This window comes from Pagrus major, chromosome 20 (genome assembly GCF_040436345.1).
Source record: "Pagrus major chromosome 20, Pma_NU_1.0".
NCBI lineage: Eukaryota > Metazoa > Chordata > Actinopteri > Spariformes > Sparidae > Pagrus > Pagrus major.
The window spans coordinates 13209211-13233608 of record NC_133234.1 but is presented as its reverse complement, the minus strand read 5'-3'; the positions used below and the strand labels follow the sequence as shown (position 1 = coordinate 13233608).

Below are 24398 nucleotides of genomic sequence, written 5' to 3'. Positions count from 1 at the left end.
TCCCCACACAACACTCTGCAGAGGTCTTTTGTTTTATTCGATAGACTCCTAGCTGTAGAAATTGCATATTTTGCGTTTAACATGTGAGGAGAATGCAAATTTACACAGCTCTTCAAGATAGCTATAGTAATGCCAACAAGACAGAAAGCACACAAATACAATGCCCTTTCATATCATCACTTGGGTGTCTTTGGTTATGTTTAGTTCAGTTTAGTAAACTTCATTCCTTCATCCTCTTGCCATCGATGTGTCTACTCTCTTACCACTGCTTTAAATGTTTGTGAGTTGACAGCTGTTTCCAGCAAAATTATTAATTATTGAAAAGATCATTTGACCATAATTTTTTCCCGTGAACTACGGCTGACATTCTCCTCTATAAATACCAAGCGGATTCAATTGACATTTATGGAGTTTGACTTTTGGCCTTTTCCCAAGAAGACGTTTTTTGCTCATTACAGAAAAAGTGCATGTGTAACTGATAATATTAAAAGTGGGACTTTTCTATGTTATTGTCCCAAGAGTGGTGCAATACCGTGGATGACAGACATTGTTAATGGTTTGTCATTTAGATGTACTGAATGCAACTCCACAGAAAACATTCTGACGTGGCGCTCAAGGGCAAACACGATTTTTAGCTCTGTATAATACAGTTGTTGTCAAGCTAATGCTCCATTTACACACAAGTTTATGTAAATGTGAATTTCATATCTCTGAAGTGTGCTCTTTGCTAATGTCAGTAACGGATATGAATCATGTGGAACCCAGCTGTTGTTTGTTCCTCGCTCACCCCTTGAGCTGGATGCATAATGTACCAGGAGACACACACATGGGTGCATGTCAATAACTCTTAACAATTCTCTGTTAACTTGAATTGAAAGATGCTAAAAGGCCAAGCTCCTGTATATGTGTAGGCTTATGTGTAGGATGGATGATCCCATGCCAAAGAGCTGGATAAGCTTACAGGAAATGGTTTGAAATATATACTATTGTATTGTACTATGATTTACATTTCAATATGAAGGTGTTGTACTGCTAATTTGCAGCTTTCTTTGTTTTCTCCCAAAATGGTTCATGAACTAAATCCTGATCTATAAAGTCTTTTTGGGTCTGATGCTGATACTGATATTTGGAAATAGGGCTGTCACGGTGTCAGATCTTACTACATGATTATCGTGGCCAAAATAATTAATGTTAACAATATTATCACAATATCACTGCGGGTGGCGTGTCTCGCTCTCGTCTGGTAGGCTATCAGACACCTGTGACAAGGATATTTTGTAGTTCAACAATAAACTTCATTGTCCAAAATTACACCAGTGTACAGAAATGTAACATTTCACAGGGAATTTTATAATTAGAAATTACCCTGAAGCATCTTTTACTGCAATTTCTTCTGTAAAAAAAAGTCTTTGTATTGTCGCATATCTGACAACATTATATGCTCTAGCTGCACCAACCATTGAAGTCATTATCAATCAATCGGTTAATCATTATCAAAATTAATCAATTGATCGTTGTCCAACCAAAAAAGCTACTTGATTAAATGACCAATCGATGCAGCTATAGATATGAAAGAAATAGTTTTAAAACTGTTGGCTTGAAGCAGCGCTATGTAGAAATTGGCATTTTATGTGATTTCCCTCCCCCCACAGTTTCTGACTGCAATACCACAATTCTTCAGAACTAATGTAGGTGCTAACTACAAACAAACCTTTTTGTGATGAAAAGTTGTATCCTGAAGTAAACATGTATGTAACGCTGTGATCCTACCCTCTCACTGAAGTTACACAGTGCAGAAACAAGTGATGGGGTCGGAGTGGCTGAGACAGAAACACCATTCACTCTATCACAAGACACTGAACCATCAGAATGATTATGAAGCTGTTATTTAAAGGTAAACAAGTTACATAATGTTGCTTTAACAGGTGAAACAGGTGATTTTACACAGGTAGCTGAAGTTGTAATTAGCTGTCGAACCAAGCCATTGTGTTGTACCAACTTTCCACATGGCTTTACATAGTGTATGCATCTATATCCAACTCCAAAAGGAGCATTGATACCAGGTTATTACAGGATTATGATCAAAGAGGTGCTGCAAGGAAGAGAGATATGGAGACAGAGTTCAAGCTGAAGGAAAAAATTACTTAAAAAGAAAAGCAAGGAAAGTTAAAAGAGGTGAAGACATGGTCACAGGTAGAGCCAGAGACGTCTGCAATGCACGCACACAGACACACGCACAGAGAGAAATTATTCTGAAGCCCTTACTGATGACTCATAAAGACGGTGGCAGTGTTCATCCTCACACACACACTCATCCTCCTGTTTGAATGTGTGTGTGTCTGGTTCTATGGAGGCTGCTCATCATTCCACCAGGATATAAAAGATTCTTCCCATGTGCTCGAAATTATGGTGTTCATTTTCTGTGAATAACTTAGATTTTGTGTGTGTGTGTTTGTGTGCACGTGTCGTTGTGAACGGTCCTGTCGGAGTGCCTAATCCCAGCAGGGGACGGCTGCGGAGTGCTGCCTCAGTAATTACAGGAAGAAGCTTTCTTAAACTGTCTCTCACTTTCTCCATGACTGGCTGTTTCTCTCCTGTCAGATGAGCTGTTGAGAGGAGTGATGTATCAAGGTGTCTGCAGACTGAGTGCCTGGTGAATATTTATTCTCGCTAGCAGTGTGTCACAAGTTGACATCGATTTCATGATTACATGCATGATCCATGTGACCTCATAGCCTGACATATACAGGATTTTTGAGGATCAGATATCAACTTCAACAAATCCTGATATATAGTCATATATCGATCGATATTAGTTTTTTAATAAATGTATGACATAAACTAGCATTTTTGATTAAAACCCCACACATTTTTATTAAAGTTATCACAAAGTAAAAATGAGTACTGAGCAAGAAGGGTAAAAAATAAACTTGACAGGAACAAGGTTTCTACTCCATATATGTCTTTTGCATTTCTCTACAGTGATTTCTTTTTACTCATCGTCCAACATATATCTGATGCCAATACAAAGGCACAAATACTCAGACGTAAAACACTTTCCAGCCACTGGAGGGACCCAGTTTAGTTTCTGGCAGCTGTGCTGGCAGGCAGCATCTGTGTGTTGAATGCCGGTAAAGTATCATGTTTATGACTGCAGCTCCACTTCTGCGTAACTCCTGTCTGTCAGATACTAAAATACAAACAGCTGGTGACATGTAAAGAAGGAGACACATGGTAGTTTAGCCTTCCCCGACCAACAGAGGGGTCGGCAGCAAAAGACATTGTTGCACACATGGCTAAATTGTGGGGAAAAGTTAAAAAATAACTTAATAACTTCCTTATATGTCCTCATACCTGAATGAAATTAGCTCCCTCATGCTGTGTGTTTTGACAGCTGATGATTTGATAAATAAGTCACCAAGAATAATTTATTATGATTGAATTATTCAGCATTTACTTGAAAACTTCTTGGTGAGTGTCCACAGATGATCTCATCTCCATTTTTATTTCGGTGGAAGCAGCTTTCTCAGGCCAAGTATTGTGTTCCCAAATGGATGTTGCCAAAGTGAGGATGTATCTGTGTTTAAATGAAAAAAGCCCTGGAAAAGTAGCGTTGTATGATTTATTTATCAGCCAAAACCATCTTAGAGCCAAATGCAGACTAAAGGCATAAAGAAGCCCGGGCTGGCTGTCAATAGTTCGAGCTCAGCTCTTCCTCACTGCGGTGGTAGACTCCCCTCAGAGGCTTGTTGTGCGCTCCAATGCTGCCGTATCCCTTTTTTTCCCCTCAAGATTCACTCTCTTTCACTGTGTCATCCTCAATCCTCTGAACATCAGCTGTCTCCATCTCCCTGACTCTCTAACTCTAAAATCTCTCCAGCTATTTAAAGCGGGGAACCTCATTTAGCAGCTAAAGTTTTATTTTTCCCTCCAAAAAAGGTGTGACGCTTTTACACAAGGGTTGCTGCATTCATAAAAATATTTCAAAATAAGATTCATAGGAATATTCAAACAGTATTTATCTCAGTATTATGAATAAAAATAGGCTTGTATACCCTTAAACAGTACCAATACCAGTACCCTTAAAGTGATACCTATACCAATAGAGAACTTTACTTGAAACCAGCCAACTAGAACCTGCCCAAAGCAAATTTCTTTTTATTAAAATCCAAGATAAGTTTTGACACAATAAAATAGAGTAATTTATTCTTAGCTGAGGTAATTGACAACTTCAGGGTGACCTTGAGAAGAAGATGGCTCTGGTGTCAAAGAAAACACATGCCTTGCAAACACCGTGCAGCCATAATACCAATTTGCCTGAAATAATCTTTCCACATTTTATGTATTTATATGATTATATTAAAGCCATACTTTTGAACGTTTTGGTGGCATCTGGGCCCTGCCCTCATATATGGCGTGCTCGATTTCACCACATCACAGAGTGTTTGGGATGTAGCTGCTGTGGGCGTGGGCCAGTGGCATGTTGCATGCAATCGAAGAACGCTTGCGATGATTGGCTGAGAACAAAACCATACAAATAGTCATTTTTTTCTAGATCTGGCTACAAAAACGATCAAATGCAGGTGTTGTTTGACTGGAGAAGCTTCAGTATCTGGGCTATTGCATTCGATACTTTAAAGGTATGGTGTACGGATACCCAGCCCTCATCCTAGTACAGTAGGAGTACAGTATGTGTTTTCTATCAGCCTTTCACTGCAGCGAGGGTAACAGCAGTATTGCAGAAACAAACATGGTATCTTAGTAGTAAAAACAAATTATAGCTATCTCATGAATTCACATTATTTCCCCACATGGCTGAAAATAAGGACAAGTGCGTTGACACAGTTTCAGAATTGAAATGAATCTACAGTACAGTGACTGTGCAGGAAATACTTCAGAATATTAAAATGCAGCAGCACAAGACGCACAAACATTATATTGATAAATCTGTTTTGCAAATCCGTATGCACCTACTGCTGTCACACTGCAGGCTTACTGAAGAGTAATATTGAAGTGTCTGCAACAAAGAGGGACGCAGAGGCTTTAAGAGTTCTTAGTATTACACTATTTTCACCTGATTTGTTTCTATATGGTTTTTTTTAAACATATTCTCTACCTCTCCCTTCCCCTGATCTTTCTATTAATGCTGGAAATATTACTATGCCTCCTGAGCAGTGTAGCCAGACCAAGCTGCTTCTCAGATCAATGGGTGGTCGGGGGAGGGGTAGTGCAAATCATGACAGAGAGGCAGGGAATGAAGAGAATTCTGATCGCGAAGAAGGGAGGGAGAGATGGGAGAAGAGGCTGATCAATAAGCTGAACTCTTTAGCACAGGAACCTCCATAGCTCATTCAGCCCACACCTTTCGCACACCATTAACTGCAGCGTGGGATCACAGCACAGCAAACAGAGTAAAGACAGATACACAAACACACACACTGACACATAATCTGTAAATTGTCCAAATATCAATTGCTGCAGCAGTGTCACTAGGATTCATTCATTCACATCACATTGCTTCAGACTCCTTTGATTTTAATGCAACGTTTAACAAAACTGGAATGTTTTGACTAAGCAATCGATTAATAGATTAATTAAATTATCAGTAAATTGTTTATTACCTTACCTAGCACTACTGTGTCTTTTCTCACGAATCTCCTGTGTTTTGGTGAAATCTCTAAACCCGTTCCCTCTGTTTTGGATGAGGTGTGTTTTGGGGCAATTTCTTGTTTGAAACTGTCTGCACTTAAGCTGCCCATCACATAAAGTGGTCTGCTTTGCACACTTTGCAAGCTCTGTCAGTATCAGAGACAAATTGCAGCAATTTGAGGGCTGTATTTTCCCAATGAGCCATGTCAAAATGTCCTTCTCTTATCCTCTTCTGAAAGTTCAAGAGGAGCTATTTCTGACTTAATTTTGTCCACTTTAGTTTTAACAGTGTTTCCCCCATTTCACTTGAGGTTAACTGTAATTATCAGCAACTTCCCACACCCTTAAAATTCTCGTTTCCTGCCACTCATTAATGGTGGTTAATCAATTAGTCTAATGACAGAAAATTAATTAGGAGCTATTTAAATTGATCATTTTTCAAGGAGATATGCCAAACATTTGTTGCTTCTCAAATGGGAAATTTTACTGTGCCGTTCTTTGCTCCTCTTTCAACAAATAAATACTTTCAAGTTCTGATATGCTAGCTAGATGCTAACACGCTAACATCTTTAGTAGCCGCCATTGTTGTTTTCCAACAATCACAGCTAAACCACACCCGTAGTTCTTTAAAGGATGCTGATTGGTGCAAACCACTGTGGCTCAGCCACAGGTATATAACTTGAAGCTTGGAAAGATGGATTCTCAAGATAAGAAAGAAATGCAGTGTATTTCTTCTAAGATTGCTGCTGATCTGAATAAACCTGGCTTTACTGATCCCGATCTACTCCTTGTGAGGTTGCTAAAATGGATGTGAGCTGACCAGTAATTGCACATGATCATTCCTGTAGAAGCCCAGCTGTGTCCAAGATTAGTCTTCAAATGAATATAGCACATCGTGCCGCTGAGCCTGGATACTTTGATCAGAGCTGTATTTTATTGTCAATGATTATAAAAATGTTAAAGGAACAATGAAAACTGCAGTGGGAAGTTAGGCCTTTGCTTTTTCTTGAGAGAAAAGCGAGTGAGAGCGGGTAGAAAAGGGAGGCATGTGGAGGGAGATGGTTATAAAGGAAGGAGACGCAGGCAGCTGGAGGGGATGGAGAGGTGAATGGAGGGTGCAGCAGAGAGATTTTTGACAGTGAGAGCAGGAGGGGAGAGAGAGAAGATGAAGACACGGTCACGTATTTCTAAAAAAACCCAGCAAGAAGGAGACAGTGAATAGACAGAGGAATGCCTGTATGTATGGTGTCTGGATGTGTGGGAGGGAGCCATGCAAACACACACACACACACACACACACACACACACACACACACACACACACACACACACACACACACACGCACACTCACTAATGAGCTCTTCACAGAGAGCCCTCCCTCTATACGTCCTTTCTCTCCTTCCCTCCTGTCCTTTCCTTGTTCCCTCGCTGCCTCCATCCTGTCATCATCCTCTTTGATTTCCTTCACGGGGCCGTCAGCCGGCCAAACCTCCAAACCTGCTTGTTTTTCATTATTGATGAAATTAGAGTTAAAGAGAGAGCTGTCCTTGTACGCAACATGTACACACACAGACACACACACACACTCACACACACTCACACACACAAACAAACAAACATGCAGACAAACAAGAAGGGGAAGGTAAGGTTCGAGGAGCAGGTGCACTTCAGGTTGAATGTGTGTGTGACGGAGAGAGAGTGATGCACACACAGAGCTCAACTGTTTCCACCTGCTCTCCAGCTTTGATCGAAGCTTGTGTGTGTGTGTGTGTGTGTGTGTGTGTGTGTGTGTGTGTGTGCGTGTGTGTGCTCACCGAGAGTCGAACGGCCGTGTGAAAGAATTCATGCATAAGAGAGAGAGAGAGAGAGGGCGCAACACAGACAATACACGCTGAACAAACAGAGGGAGACATAGAGAGAGAACGAGGGGGGTGGGCTCAGATACAAGCATCATAGCAGCTCATATTCTCCCACCAGCTCTGCTTTTCTCCAGCACAGACGAGGACTGCCGCGCAGCCGCCACCTCTCTCTCTCATCCCCTCTCTCCTTCCTGTTTGCTCTCCACTGAGGGGGCACTCCTCCCCACTGTGTCGATTTGTAGGCAGTTACAAACCTTACTATTTTGAAAGAGTCAGTGTGCGTGTGCCTTTTCTGTGGCAGTGGCGACCAATCGAACGGGGAGAGAGGCAGAGAAAAAGGCAGAGCGGGGCTCGGCTCGTTCTCCCGCACATTAAGTGCCGTGCACCAGAGGGATGAGGGAGGGTGGGGAGGCTCGGACCTGCGGCTGACGCCGAGCCACTGAATCCAGGTAGAAGGCAGACACTCGTGTGCCGAGGAGCTTTGCAGAACAGAACCAGAAACATCTCTTCTTTTTATTAACGGATCAAAGGAAAAAAGGAGGCAAGAGGAGAGAGGGAGGTGGAGGTGAGCAGAGAGGAAAGATGGCGAGTTTTGGGAAACTCACAGACTACTTTAATCGGCGTAAGTCTCAAGAGGAGCTGCGAGTGGGAAGGAGCTCGCAGCGCAGTGGCAGTTACTGCTGCACTGTGGCAGAGGCCAGGTAACCTGTGTGTTTGTGTTTGTGTGTGTGTGTGTGCACAGGTATGCCAGGCTACATGGGTGCATGGCACACTATGCATTTGTCATCATGTCCCTATGTGTGTTTCTCTTTGTAAATGTGTTTACATGCTGTGTCTTGATAGGATTATGGTGACATTGCTCATTGTTCATCACACACTCTATCTGGATGATTTAATAATGTTCATCCTTTAAATATATTTGATGAAATATAGAATTGGTCTCTTCAATCAGAGTCAGTCTTGAATAAGTTGATTTCTCATTCTGTCAGTGTATTCTTGTGTGCCAGGCATACAGGTGTTTGTACAAATGAGTGTGTGTGTGTGTGCATGTTAGAAGCATGTGCCTGTATGCATGTGTATGCAAGCATTGTGTTACATAATTGTGGAGGTGTGGTCGATGTGTGTTGTCAGGCATGGCGCTACTATGGATTCTTCCCACTGATGCATCGTTGAATACAGTGGCTTTCCTATAGATAGAAATGGAGAGGATCAAGTCGATTTTCTGCTTATAGAGGAGAAGGAGAGCCAGAAAGAGGGGGAGAGAGCTTTTCTGGGCAAACCTCGTGCACACTGTCTTTCTCAGCAACATCCTGTCTCACATATATCATACTGTCCCACACATTCACACTAGGTGCTTCCCAGTGACAACCTAAACTCACTACTCTTGATTATCAAGAAGCAGATCATGTAGGAGTGTCTGTAAGTGCCTTGCTTAAGGGCAGATTGAGCAGCAGGTGTTGAAGAGGGGAAAAGGTTTATCCTTCAGGTTTTTCACTCAGTATTTGTCAGACAATCTGGGGATTTGAAGCAGCAATCTTTGTGCTGCGAGTCCTTAGTCAACTCTATTACCGGAGTAACATTTGAAATTACTTCTGAAGTGTGTGTGACAACATGTTTCATCTTCTCTGGTCCTGAGCCTACGTTTCTCAATCACAGTCACTTCTGAATGAGATGATATCTGATTGTAAAGGTTTTGCTGGTATTTTTTGCTTTCACTGCAACAGTTTTTATACCCAGTTCATTTTGAGTCTCATACAAGCTGTTGAGAAAAGCAAATGAGACTAAATGGAATGTGAGTCAACCTAAAATATTACCTCGTCGGTGAGCATTTGTGTGTGAGTCATGTCAGATACTTCCATCAGCAGTGGTGCTTGTTTAATGTTGTGTTCACCACCAGCGAAGTCAGTTTGACCGTATGAAACAGCCAGATTACTTTACTTTAATAACTAACGGCATGCACCAAGGGCATGTGTGTGTGTGTTTAAATTAATAACAGTCACTTAACTCAGCACTCCCTAGAGACTCTAGGTGGTTCTCTCTCTTCTTTTCCCTGGCTCCTCTGTAACATTAGGTTCAAGAAGTACAGTAAATTTCTCCTCCAGCTCCAGTCGGCAGTCAACATTACAGTACATAAACACCCGACAATGGAGGTCACCTCCGACAATCGCTGCTGCAGTCGGGGTGAAAAACAGGAGTGAAGATAAATCCACTTTTTAATCCACAAAGTTAAAAAAGTCATCTCTGAGCTGTCCTCCTATCGTTAAATGGCTCCGGATCAGAGCACAATCCGATGTGTTTATTCCCCAGAATCCTGACCAGGCAAGGGGTAAAAGATAATAAACATAGTTTTTCTGCAGTTAATCAGAACAATGCACAGTACTGATCAGTCACTGGCAAGAAAATGGTGGCGGGTAAAAATGTTTATGAGCTGAAGCACAAGCATACCAGTTACACTGGACACAGAAGTTGAGTGAGAATGTGAGCAGTCTGCCTCAGGTTTGAGAGCAAGGCGGATGAGATTAAACATGAGGAATAACAGTTGTTAATAAACAGTTTGTATAGGGGCAAGCAGATTTCTGATTCACTTGCCGAACTGGGCAAGTGAACAAACGTTAACATTGAAACCCTGGTTTCTCTCTTTGCTTCCCCGTCCTTCTTAAAAATGAACCTTCCCAAACCTCCTCAGCTTTAACAATCATTCCATTAAATTGCCTGTGAGCTGATCTTAAATTCTATAACCAGGATCAAAGTAAAATCCAGTATACTAGTGTATTAAACTCCCCCCACTGCCATTACCCTCGACTTTGAAATAATGTCCATCAAATCTCATATCATTCACTCCTAGCACAAGTGTTAGCGTGGGCGGACATGTGGTACCAAAAAAGCTCTCAAAGTCCCTGCCATCACAAATCTAGCATCTCTCTCATCCCCACAGTGTCTTTGTCTCCGTCTCTCCCACTCACTGTCTCTCTCTCACAAGCCACCTTCTTCCTACGCCCCTCCATCTCCTCCCGTCTTTTCTCTCTGACTTCACCCTTTCTTTGCCTCTCTGTCGCCTCTTTTTTTTCTTCACAAGCCTGTTCTCTCTGTACTACAAGAAGGGGCCACAGGGGTTTGGGTATCAGAGTTGAGACAAGTCTGTTTGTAGATCTGGAACGGGACAGCTTAGCTCGGGCTTCTCTGTCTCAGAGAGTGGAAAGAAAAGTGCAGAAAAGAGAGCTTTATGATTTACTGCAGTGCATATATGCATGTATGTCTAAAGTTCAGAGAAAGAGCATGAGTGAATTAATGGCCAGGTTCATGGCCTCAGAAATCACCTCTTTCCAACATTCAGTATTGTCTAGAAAGTGTGTCACCTGCCACCTTCTGCTGAGACTAATTAATGACCTTGGCTCTAAATTTAGATTCGCCAGGAGCTCACACAATGCAGTATTCACGCCCCCATTGTCCTTAAAGCTGTCAAACTTCCACTCCTGCCAGATATCATTGAGATATCTCTAACATTTTAATCAAAGCTTGAGCCCATATTAACCTTCACAGTCATCTCCAAGAGTCAATTCCAACTGAAATGCTAAATTATATGTCAACTTAGTTGTCCTGTTGGCTATTTTTCCATAACTGTTTTCAGCAGCTCAGCTGTGCTTATTTTTTCTAGGGATGCTCCGATCAGGGTTTTTTGCCCCCGATACGAGTCCGAGTCCTTTGATTTTTGAGTATCTGCCGATACCGAGTCCCGATCCGATACTCTTATAATACATTTAAAAAATTAAAAAGATCGAAGAAAACTATCCAAGGTGTCCCTTATTTTTTATTATATTTTACCACCCCTCGATATCCCGAATTTACATATCTGACAGTTTGCAACTGCATCGTTCTCGTCACTCACTTTAAAATACTTCCACACAGCAGACATGGTGCGCCACAACTCGCCACTCCGCTTCAAAACAAACTGGCGTGCTGGTCTTCTGCGCATGCGCATGTCGTAAACGGTGGTAGTAAATACTCATTTTATTTTTTTTATTTTGAATCACCAATAGCCCATATATCAACAATCTAATACAAATAATGACTAAATAAATATATATAAAACCGATCTCTGATCGGGTCGTAACGTCCGAGTCCCGATCGAGTCTTCAGTGGCGTGATCGGCCCCGATTTCCGAGTCACGTGATCGGATCGGTACAACCCTAATTTTTTCTCCAATTCACGTCCTTTTGGGTTTTTGGGTCTTTCAGTTTTGCTGTGAAGGGACATTATTATTATAGACTAGTGCAGTGCCCGTTCAAAATCATGCTGTTCAAAAGGGGCTGAGAGGTTGGTCTGTGGTTTTGCTGCTTGCAGCATTTGAGAAAAGCTCAGTCAAACAAAATAACACCTGACACTGTGCTTCCTTGGGTACTGAGCCATACACCCATCATGACATAGTTGTATTGAGTGTGTGCATCATTGGGGGACCGATGTTCAGCATAGATTATCTGTTAATGTTCGAGGTTTATAGATCCAGGCTTAAACCTCCAGAACTGCTCACAGGGGTTGCTCTGATAATATCAAACATGTTTGATATTTACACTTTTAAATCTGAATGATTACATCAGTTCTTTCTGAGCAGGACCACACGCATCAACGTCCGGTTTGCATTAGCAGTAAATTAACACAGCACTCTGTAGATAATGAGCATCTTTTCTTATAAAAAGCAGATATACTGGAGATTACCGATGTTGTCACAAACTTATTAGTCAGTGGAAAAATTCACCACGGCAACCCTACATCCTCGCCCTTGAGGCTAATGATGCTAGCACACTACTGTTGACTGAAACTTAAAATCTCATCTCAAGTTCTCACTGAAGAATAGAAAACCTATTTCGACCATGTCTTACCACTCATCTAGAGTCATTTAACCTACTGCTTTTATTTTTTTGTCATTGCAATGTGTTACTACAGCAACCACGCTAATCTCCATTTTGTTTACGTCTGAATCCCCATGAGATCACTTGAGATGGTACTTTGTTCCCTCTGTTACAATAAATAAAATCTGTGGAGTTTGTCCATATGTGGTTGCCGAATGCTGAAGCCACACATCTGCTGCTGCACAGAGTTGCGTTCATTGTTTTTTAACACAACTTATTGAAATTTAACATGTCGTGTGTCCAAATTGTACCAAATTTGACAGTGCGCTGGGTTCTCAGCATAAACCTCCAAAGTGTTAAGTAGATTGGATGAACAGTTCTCAAAATATGCAAAGGGCAGTAAGACAGAAATACAGACAGACAGAGATTCCTTGCTTTTTAGTTAGATTACATGCCAATTAACCTGCAAGAGATATATTTCAATTTCAGTTTTTTACACAGGCTAGGCACTAACTCTGCCCTCTGCAGGATACAGCTGTAATGAATGGTGACAAGTCGGGTCGGCACATAATGAATGATGAGTGATGACAAATCAGTAATGTAATGAAAAGGTTAGTGTCCATCACTCTGTGATGTAGAGGGATAAATCTACAAACCCACATCGGCTGACCTTTGCTCCCACCTGTCACTTAAGCGGCTCAAAGCTGCTTCATTCAATCTATTCGGTCTGGTGACTCCTCGACCAACGTCTAGTGAATCACTGAAAGATAAAGACAGAGGTTAATCCGCCCATCGCCTTTTGCCTCATGGGGTCAGTCCTGTTTCTCCTCCAGAGAAGTGTCTTCCCTGAAGGCGTGGGTCAGTTTGTTTCTTGATCTATTTGAATATCCATCTTAGTGAAGAAGAAGGGTAGAGTGTGGGAAAAATAATAATGAATAAGATGTATAAAAATGAAATGCAAGGAAGTGGCTAGAAACTAACTGAAGGAAGGCAAAACAATAAATAAAGGAGATGAGCACAGAAGCAAAAAAAGACGAAATAAAACACCTCACCCTCAAAACACACATTCAAACACAGTGTGAATACGATGATACTGAATAAGAATTTTAATGAATGGCTCAGTACCAAACAGCAAGGTTGGCTTATGAATGAGTAACCATGTGCTGGCTTCAGAAGAGCATTACATTAATGAATGGATCATTCATTATTGCTGATGCAGCAGTAGGTGAATGTTTAAGAGTGGATTTAGAAAAAGATAAAAAAGATATATAGTACTCATTAGTCTGGATTGTTTCAGGCTGTGTTAAATCCAGACAGTTTCATGAGGATGTGCATGTATGTGTGTGTGTGTGTGTGTGTTGCTAGTCGATTCAGCACCATGGATAGCTCTCACTACAGTTGCATTCAGTACCAGCACCATTCACCATCATACAGCATTCATTCAGCTTCTAGAAACAGGTCACCGTGTTGACCAGCCGTAATGATGATGTGGCAACCCGTAGAGCAGCTTGACTGAAGGTTGAGGGTGTAAACTCACCATGCACTGCTCTACTCGATTGTTCAGAAGAGGTTTTAGCGTCAGTGTTGGGAAAATACTTCAGCAGTTTCACAGTGAAGGAGTTGCATGTGCTACTTTTAGCATTAAAATAGGTCACTAATACAAATTGCTGTGCTGAAACCTCTTCTGGTGGAAGTGGGAGCAAAGAGTGTTGTAGCCAGCAGTGAGAAAGAGAAGAGAAGGTTTCTGCAAAGTGTTCTCAGCTCTCTTTATTGGCAATCAAGTACCGAACAAGATGTAGGGAAGTCCTATTTTCACACGTCACCATCGCACCATCACTCTATAATTCTTCGTCTATGTCTCCCCTCTTCCCACTCCGCAGTACCCCATTGTCTGTCATTCTTATTTTTTAGACAAATCGCTTTTTATTGTCTCACAAGTAATGGTTTTGCAGACACAGACTCTAACAAAGAAAGTGAGTTGTCTCCCCTGACTGCAGCGACAGAGATAATAAATTTGGCAACGGAACACATGTCGTATACTTGATGCTTACAACTCGGGGCAAGACATTGTCTTTGTGCAAATGCAGATTGCTGCTGAGAAGAAGAAATTAGTCCTCCTCTCCTCTCCTCTCCTCTCCTCTCCTCTCCTCTCCTCTCCTCTCCTCTCCTCTCCTCTCCTCTCCTCTCTTCTCCTCTCCTCTCCTCTCCTCTCCTCTCCTCTCCTCTCCTCTCCTCTCCTCTCCTCTCATACAGAGTCGCTAAGCAACAGGTTTGTGGGGTGAGTGAGGCCCAAATTGTCAGAGTGGCCTGGGCCGACTGTTCAGCCCAGTGTGTTATCATCATGATGTGCTGGTGGGAGGCCACCAACTGAGTCTGTGCATGTGTGTGTGCACGCATGTGTTTGCTGATGGACCCTGAGTTTTTTCATCTCATGCCAACTGTGTGTGTATCCTTGTTTGTTGGCTTCAGGCGAATGCTTTGTCGTGCAAGTCAGTATGGATTGCTGAGGAGTGAGAGACCTGCCTGTTTGTATTACTGTCAAAGTGTTTATATGTGTGTGCTACAGTATCCCTGCATGTATACTATCAAGTTCTCCTCAGCTATACAAAGGCATTATTCATCATCAGACCCGGCCCGAGTCCTCCATGTCTCAGCTTTGAATCTCATTCAGGGATTGACTGATCCCAGGTCAAATATTCACAACTGCAACACCCACCTCATCTATCAGGGGAGTGGTTTACTAGCTGACAGCAGGCATACTGTATGTCAGTGCTTTACTTCTCAAGCCTGCGGATGTGCTGACTTCGAACTGGCTGTCGGTTTACCTGATAGCTCCCTGGTGATAAATAGCCTGAAGCCAGAAAATACATCCTGAGCCAGACATCCAGGGGAGTTGAAAGAGTGCTGAAGTATTTCACTTCATTCAAACACATTTAGAGTTTCACTCAACAGTTTAAATATGCTGACCAACACTAACTGCTGCATATACAACTGAATGATTCTCCCATTAAAATCATAAATGATTAATAATCTTTTATTGTAAAGTCGAGCATTTAATGGATTAGATATGATCTCATGCTTTTAGCGGATTTCTGAACTAACTTCCGCTACTGTCTCGAAAGGCACCGAGATGAGGCACTTGATAACGACCCGAGTCCCTCACAAAGAAATCCGCAGTCCAGCAGCATTAAACAACTTCAAAAAATCATCATGGAAATGTAATAAAGGTTCATTAAGCTACTCTGGAGAAAGATAGCTGACTGTAGAGTCTCGTTCCCAGGTCGTCAAATACCAACACTTTGGGTTGTTGATGTATGGTATCGACAGTCTCAGTGAATTGTTTTTCAGCTCAATATTAAGCGTGTATTTGAAGCTTCCGTTCTAAAGATTTTCCGTTCTCGGCTGAGATGGTTATTTCTTATTCCTGCATTTTAATTCTACTTGATCCTCCACCTTACTTTGTGTTTACTCCCAAACTACTTAAATCTGCTCACCTTGCCTTTCCCTTTAGTTCTTTTTCCACCTCTACTTATGCAAAACATTTGCATAAGTAGGGCTACGTTAAGCAGGAGAGGTTGCATCACAATCATTGTGTTTACAGGAGGGGTGTGATATCCTGTGCTGATACCGTCTTTCTTTCTGTCTCTGTTTCTCTGCAGAGCAGGTACAGGTACAGGATGTGTGCAGCGAGGGGAGATTTTTCCAATAGTCAATCGATCAGGAATGGGGTTGTTCTCTCAGATTTATAAAAAAATAAAAGTAAGAAATGTTAAAAAGAGTTGGCAATTACACTGAGAGAGAGACAGAGAGAGAGAGAGAGAGACAGAGAGAGACAGAGAGAGAGAGAGCGCAGCTCCAAAAATAGAAAATCAATATGTGCCCGCCACCCGAATTAATGAATGTATAGGAAACCCAGCTCTATCTACTGGTAAGCACTTTTTGTGACAAAATAGCAGCTTTTTTTGCAGTTGACCTTTACTGATAACCTCCCATTTGTCCAGGACATTGAAATCTTCCAGGACACATAAACTGGCACCAAAGAAATAGTGCAGCACATTATTTGCCGTAAAACAACAACTTGTTGCTTTTACATTTCGTTTTTTGTAAAGATCAAACTCACATGATGTGCTCTTTACCTCTGTTTCCAGTCTTTGTGCTAAGCTTATTATCTCCTCGCTCCAGCTATATACTTAAATGAGTAAATATATGAGGTGTATACCCTCTCATCTGTCCCTGGGCCAAAAAAGTCAGTGAGCATATTTCCCAAAATGCTTAACTATTCCTTTAGAACTGAAGCAAAACATGTTTGGTTTTGAAAAACAAAGATTGGTGTTGAGGTGACAAAGGGTGATGAAGCACACAGGAGTATGTGGTGTGTGACAGAACAAAAGCTGCAGCACATAAAGAGAGAAAGTGAAAAATTCAGCCTCTGTCAGTAGATTAACTTCAATGCAGTGTCCTGATCTGCCAGTGATGCTTTTGTCAAAATTAGAATGAGACTATTACATTTCCTAATATCAGCCCACTACATTTATTTTCCAGAATAAATTGCAGGCTTAAACCCAACTCACTGAAAACATGCATTTCCGAGACAGATTTCAGCCAGGGATCATGTGCTTTGTACCCAAACTTGTCACGCAAGAGTCTGGAGGTCAGACATCTTCCACTTCTGTGGAATGTTGGCCATGTTTCACTGAATTTGATCACATCAGGCTGATCAGAGCCAGCGTTGGAGGGGGATTATGTAATATTAATCACATCTGTTGAAATGTAATGTAATCCTGTAAATCTAGAAATTGTCTTTTCTGTCAGCTACTTGCCTGAAAGGCTTGAACAATATATTTTCTTCTGCTTTGACAGTAAAAGTCTGTCAAATACATTAAAGCCACCAAAAAGACTAAGATAGCTATTTAAACATGAATGTCACGTCTCATCATTGTTATATGCAGACTATTTGAGTGTGTTGTGGCTTGTCAACAATTTTCTATTAAACTGATCTTGTGATTGTGGCTATTGATTTGTGTCCCACTGGAGAGTATGTGTTATCAACTGCTGTGAAAAAAGAAACAATTTAAATTGGTTGTGTTCTAAATGGCCTTTAGCTTGATTATGCTGAGGTGGAAGTAATTTCACTATTGATCAGGACAGCTGCTCTCTTGTTGCTTATTAACAGTAAGCTGTTTGTGTGTGTAGCAGTGTGTGTCCAAGTGTGTATAGAGTCAGAGCAGTCTCAATCAATGCACACAGAATGATGCATAGATGTATTATAGGATTTATATATACATTTATGTATAAAGTACAAGTATTTTTTCAATCCACACAAATATATTTATAGTATAAGTAAGGTTCACAAAATGTATTTCTGATGCACTCACAAATGTTTAGTTTGAAATAAGTGTAGTAGAAATCCATAAATACATGTATTTAAAAATATTTGTTGTTACATTTTTAAATCAAGAACCAATGATCCTATAGACAATCAGATGGCTCCAAATTTTCTTTTCTACACAGCCCAAAATTCCGAAACTGTAACATGAAACGAGCCATCAGGGCATCTGTAAGGTTGTGATGTCATAACTATTCACTAACTGCCCTCAGCCAGGTCCCCAGCACAGCCATTGTTGGTCCCTGCTCAGGTCTGTGAGAGCTGACCAATCAGAACAGACTGGGCTTTTCAGGAGGGGGGTCTTAAAGAGACACAAATTAGAATTTTGCATTTAGGCAGAGGGTGAATAGAGGTGCTGCAGCAGTGAACAGTATGAGATAAATAATGTGTTTTTGAATATTAAAGCATGTAACATTTCTAGTAGACACCCAAAATAAAAGAAAAATTAAATCTGAAATGAGCATAATATGGGACCTTTAAAAGTCTTCGCTCCTCATGCTTATGCAAAAAATACTGTATCCAAAATTGGCCATTGTGCAACCAATTGCATGCTTTCGTTTGATGCATTTAACAGTGGAAATTGACCTATCTATGCTGTCCAACCAGGTCGCTGGAAAGGAAGCTGCAGAGACCCCTACTGGCTAAATCCCGTACTCTCCCCAGCATCCCTCAGTCTCCCACAGTCTCCAGGGTCCACCACTCTGATCTCATCGGTGGGAGTCCTCCTCGCAGGAAGAACCCGCCAGATGCTACCAACCACCCGAAGGCCTGCACGCTGCCACCTGCAGGTAAAGATAAAAACGAGGCCGACCGCTTAAGCAGCTACAGGATTTGTTTAGTTCTCAGTGCTCAGGGAATGTGTGTTTACCGAACCAGCAGCAGGCAACTTTGCTGAATCGACTGCATCTGTGTGATTCTTTCATCTCCTTTGTTTGTTTATTTGTTCATTTGTTCACATAATATCTCTGGCAAATCACTAATCCGATTTTGACAAAGCCTGAGTAAATTCTCCCCAAATGCACTTTGGTAAACAATGATGGTGAAGCATTTCTTTTCATCCTGAAGTGACTGTTGCTTTCTGACTTTTGTTGTAGGAAACAAAACTTTAGCAGCAGATTATTCAGTATTCATTTAATAATAGTCACTCATATCTTCATGGTTGGAATAGTCCTAACTGGCCGGATTTAAATTGCCCCGAGCAGCACTGTTTGTTGTACTTTGTTTCTGGTCGACAATCAGCTGTTTTTTTGACCTTTTAATTCATAGTGTGCGTGCCTCTTGAACTACTGATTGGAGAAGAGTGTCAGGCTAGAAATCTTTAAGTCTTGTAAGATGTGTCAAATGTGTCCTGTTTCCTTTTCCTTTCATAATTCCACAAATGCTTTCCTCCTTTGATATTTGCCTCACCTAATGGAGAGCATGTAGCACTTAGCTATAAAGCAAACACCGTTCCCTCACCTGAGAAGGGAAACTGTCATGGTGAATCCTTGAATCCTGAAACTGTAACCTGCCGACAGAGATAGCTTTCATCTCGTGGACGGGTGAGGTGTTTCTTTAAAGGATGAAACCATTTATATGTGAGGAAGATTTTATGTGAAAGGAAACCCTACAGTAGGCCTTGGTGTAACACTTTGATCTATGCAAATCAAAAAGGAGCTTTTCTATTAAACCTCTCGAGTCCCCAATGTGAGAAAAACAAGGTAGTTTGAGAATTATCACCATAAATACAGTTAGATTGAATTCATGAATGAACACACATTATTTTGTTAATAAAAACAGACAAAATAGGGTCAAGAATTTGTCAAATATTCATCTGAACATTTCCTAAGGATGTGAAACCTTGGGCTTGCTTTTAAGCAGTTTAAAAAGTGACCTACATACACTATGTTTTAATACATTCATAATTTCTCAGCGGATAATTAAACATCAGAGTCTGCTTCTCGCAGCCCTCGCAATTCTCCAAAGTGGGTCATTTGTAAAGTAATCTTCTCTCCAACTCTTTAACACCACATCCGAGACAGACACGGACAGACTCTGCAACCCTCAGCAAGCCAGCATCCATCAGCTGTAGAGTCAGAGCATGACACGGCTTAGGATAAACATCCTTACACGCCCTTCTCCTCATTCACATGCACTGACAAGTCACTCAAAGTCAACAGTGGTCTGTCACGGCTGATTGACGTCTCTCAACTCGGCTTGATCAGAGCTCCCGTTGCCGCCAGATGAATGGGAATTGTCACATTTCAAGTGGGATAAGGGAAAATGCTGTGTTATTATTATCATCCTTATTTGTGATGTTTAATACAAGAGAAGCTTGCACAGGAGACACACAGACAGCCCCCCGAAAACCACACTCTGTCCTCCGTGTAGCTTTTGAGAAAGAAAAAATGTGCAACTCTACAAAGACAGAAAAGAAACGGCAAACATCAGAGAAAAGGAACTTATTAAAATAAGTTCTTCACTTGAAGTAAACCAAAGTCCCACTGGATTGACAGGCAGCAACACAGGAGGTGCCGACTTCGAAAAAACCCAAACAGGTTTTTACGATGTAATAAAACACCACTCAGAACCTTCTATTTATGGTTACCCCAGAGCCACTGTGCAACCCTAAACTGAATTTAGACCATAAATAAACGTTAAATCTTCCATTTAAGAACACCAAGTGGGGATTAATTTAGCTTAAAACGCCTGTTTGGAAACAGTTTTTTGCCCCTGAAGCGCAACTGCCAAAAATATGAGTGCAAATTAGCCCTTTGTTTAGATTCAATTAATATTAAGCACTTAATTGGGTCCCTTCCTTCCTCAACAGTCATCATCGAAACAGCTTGCAGTGGTTCAGGTTAATGAATAAAAGCTAGAGAAAGGAAACAGTAAGAAGAACAAAAGCACTCTCTTTGCTGGTCTTTTTCCCTCTCCCTCCTGAGATTGTGATGTCCTCACTAAACCCAACCAAACCCCAGCCCTCACTGCTCTTATCTGATAGATCTTTACTGTTACTACTTCTAATGATCCAGGACTTCATGACATCATCTGCGATTGGTTTATTGATCCCAAGTGCTTCCATTTTGTGTCCCGACTTTACCTCTCTGGGTCTGTTTGTCTGTTTTCACTCGCCCTGCTGCTGTTGCAAATATCAAATTGAGAGAGACTACGGTCTCACGTGGCCCCTTGTTGCTTAGCAACCGCTGTCACCGACCATGATGCTGCCTCTCTCTGTCTACTCTCTCACTCTCTTTATCTCTCTCCAGAAGTGCTGAGACAACTTCTTTTCTTAATTCTAGTTGTTTAATAACCCAGGTCAGGTATGCCTCATTCACAGATTTAAGTAACATGCTTTAATAGTGACAAGTGTGTCTCAAAGCTCACATCGGGAGTTGCTCCCCAGTCATTTTGTTGCAGTATAATTTGGCTCAGCTTTGAAAACCAGATGCCTTCAGTCTGCTGTTCAGACAGTGGAACTGATACTGTAATATTTCACACTCTGAAAATCACAGAGAAAAGCAGCCACTGCAAAAGGACCTGCTGTTGGAGTTGTTTAATTAAGTATGTCATTACAAGGCAGCTCTAAGGCTCAATATAAATGCATCTTGAAGTACACAAGTCAGACAAAACTGAACAGTAACTTCAGAAACTCCAGTGCTCGACACTGTCTGAAACTAAGTAGACCAGAACTAGTTAACATTAGTTATGTTTTCACCCATGTCCCTTTGTTTTCTGTTGGTTTGTCAGCAGGATTACACAAAAACCTGCTTGGAAGGATGATGGGTCTAGGCCCAGAATAGACCCCATGAAGTTTTGTCACGGATCAGGATGAAGGGATGGATCAAGGATTTTTTTTAATATCACTTTCTTTGACATTGCGAGATAGGGCGACCTTAAATTCTTTAGCAGTTATGGATGGTTTCAAATTAAGAGTGATGCAGGGCTATCAAGTTTGATATTGGATTATGCTTCATTGAATTAAAGGGGACTGTTGGGCCTTGGCACGTTACTGAGTGCCATTCTAGTTGTCTATGTTAACTACAATCTATGATCCTATTTTAGAGAAAGACAAGCCTGATATCTGTCTCAAATTGATTGACAGATATTTTAATACCGAATACAATTTTTTTGTAATTTGTTGACGCCGTTGGCTGGTAACGTTTTCACCTTGTGAGTCTGTGTGTGTGTCATCATGGTAAAATGTGGTTCTGGAGACACCTTTAAACTAACATAGAAGCAGTTTTGGGTACTTAAGTATAAACACTGCCAGGTGTCTATATGTCTGTCTGTCTGTCTGTCTGTCTGTCTGTCTGTCTGTCTATGGACATATTCTTGTCAGTATGATAGCATCACAACTGGGGAAGATGCAGCCACGAAACTTTATATAGAGATCAAAATAAAGGCAGAGATAAAAAATGGGCCTGTTGCGAGCAAGGGGGCCAAAATTAGGGTGGTGGCCCCCTCACACCTGGCCCACATTCATTTTGATGCAGTCATAAAACTTCACAGACGTAAAGGTAAAATCAAAGCCTTGAAGACGGCTGTATTCTGACCCATGAGCACTGAGTACTCATGTAATAAAGTGCTAATCACTACTCAGTAGTCCTGGGATGTAACGTGTAATGGCTTAAATCAACCCATATAATGGCTATGTATTTGAATTCTATGTGAGCATGAATCAGTATTAATGGTCTAAGGACGTCTGACGAACATCAGATGCAGAGTGATGGAAGTCGGCTGTGATTAGTGCCATTCTGACAGCACACATTCATCTCTGCTGTGCGACTGTGGAAGCTCAGCCGTCAGAACAGGAGAAAAACACCCTTGTCGCTGCAAATTTGTTCCTTCCTCTGTATTTTACATGAGCCATCATTTTTATTGAGCGTATGGAATCGTAATCAAGTTGTTAAGGAGACAGGCGGAGAATAATGTTTGGCTATAAAATATTTCCCCTTAAAAGGAAGCTTGGTTACATTCAGGAAATATTTTATAAACACCTCCGGTGGATGACAGTTGACAATTTATGGAGTGAGTTTGCAGTAATTGTATTATTAAAACAAACATTCATTATTGGTCTGTCTCACTGTCATACATCTCCTTCAGTGCCCTAATCTTCTCTTTCCTTCACAGTTCTCCTCCTGATTGTACCCTACCAATCTAATCATTTGTCCTTTTTGTTGCTCCCATCTACTCTCCTCCTCCAGGGGAGCTGTGGCGTTTGGAGGATGACATGGAGGGCGAAGATGAGCCTGGCGGCTGCATCGAGTCCCGCCCTCGCTCCCAGTCGCCCTTTTCCCACTTCCGAGCGCGAGCGGCCTACCTGCGCAAGAGCGTCTCCGCAGACGACCACCTGGACATGGGCTCCGACTACGGCTCTGGAACTGCAGTGGAGGGAAAGCCAACCCGCAGCAGCAAGGGCAAGCTGAAGAGAAAGTTTGTAAGTTTGATCCCTCGTTTCCTTTTTTTTTTTTTTTAACAAAGATGATGAATGGATTTGGCTCCTAAGACACTTTTCTTTTCTGAAACAGTTTGGTAGAACTGCATGTTCACTGTTACCACAGAATTGCACAATATCACCCTCGGCTGTGGCTTGAAGTGTGATCCCATCATGCAGACATTCACAGTAGCTCTCAAATGAAGACAGCATGACTCTCTTTGTCTTTGTTCTTGTACTTCACATGTATGTTATTTTTACTCACAATCTCTTTTACTTCCCTTTATCTTTAATATTCTTTTGACAACTTGGTTTGGCCTTGTCTGGCCCGCTTGCTCCCCAATAAGTCTCATCTTCATCCTGAGGGAGAGTCCTTTAAGGGATAGTTGTCAGACAAAGAATAACATCACACAAAAATCCAGTATATTTTAATTTATTTGCAAAGTCTGCTCTCACACCTCTCATTAACATGAAACGGAGGCAGTCCATGGTACATGGACGATATCGAAACAACACAAACACTCGTAAACAAAGCATGGCTAGTGTGCTGCTGTTAGTCCAGTCCAGTTAGTCGAGGCGAGGGAGAGTCTTGGAGAGAACACCAGGAAAGACACGCTACATCAAATTAATATAATTAATATCACTGAAAAAAAGGATGTAATTACACATGACTATTATCACTCCAACTATAAAGTTTGAGCAATTAAATTATTGTCAATCAAGTTATGCAAAGCTACCGGCTTGTTTCCAGCCTCTACAACTGTTGTGCCCTCACCTAGATCTCTACATTTTATCTAATTGCGCAAGAATAGTTGTCTTACTAGTGACTAGATAGAAATCTATCTTTTAAAGACGCACTTTGTAGTTTTTGGGAAGAAATTTTAAGCAGAAGAGAAAGATCTTCATCGACTTAATTAAACAACCTCTTTGTTTTCATGACTGAAGAAACACACTGACCTTAAAGGAGAATACAGTTTTGGGGGGCTGTGATGCCACACATGGACAGCAGGCCTGGTGAATATGCATTAAAGATTGAAGACCTCTATATTGTCCCTTGGTCACTGGATCAGGTAACTGGAAACCTCATTACCAGCCTGAGCTTTGTAATTGATTCTCCGGTGTCACAGGTGCAATGGGACACCAGCATACTGTAGGTAGGGGGACAGTCTGGTGGGAAAGGTTTCTCTCTATAGTATAGTGCTGGATGTGGATGGATAGAAGATACATTGCTCTGATGAGG

General features: G+C 41.4%; 1 protein-coding gene across 1 annotated transcript in view; it reads left to right on the top strand.

The window, feature by feature from the left end:
• The first annotated feature begins 8091 nt into the window (after positions 1 to 8091).
• The window catches only part of ankfn1b (ankyrin repeat and fibronectin type III domain containing 1b), a 115018-nt gene continuing 98711 nt past the window's right edge, over positions 8092 to 24398 (top strand). The window contains exons 1-3 of the mRNA XM_073490194.1: positions 8092 to 8210; positions 18349 to 18530; positions 22929 to 23161. Coding sequence (XP_073346295.1) covers positions 8092 to 8210; positions 18349 to 18530; positions 22929 to 23161 — 534 coding nt within the window. The remainder of the gene's footprint in view (positions 8211 to 18348; positions 18531 to 22928; positions 23162 to 24398) is intronic.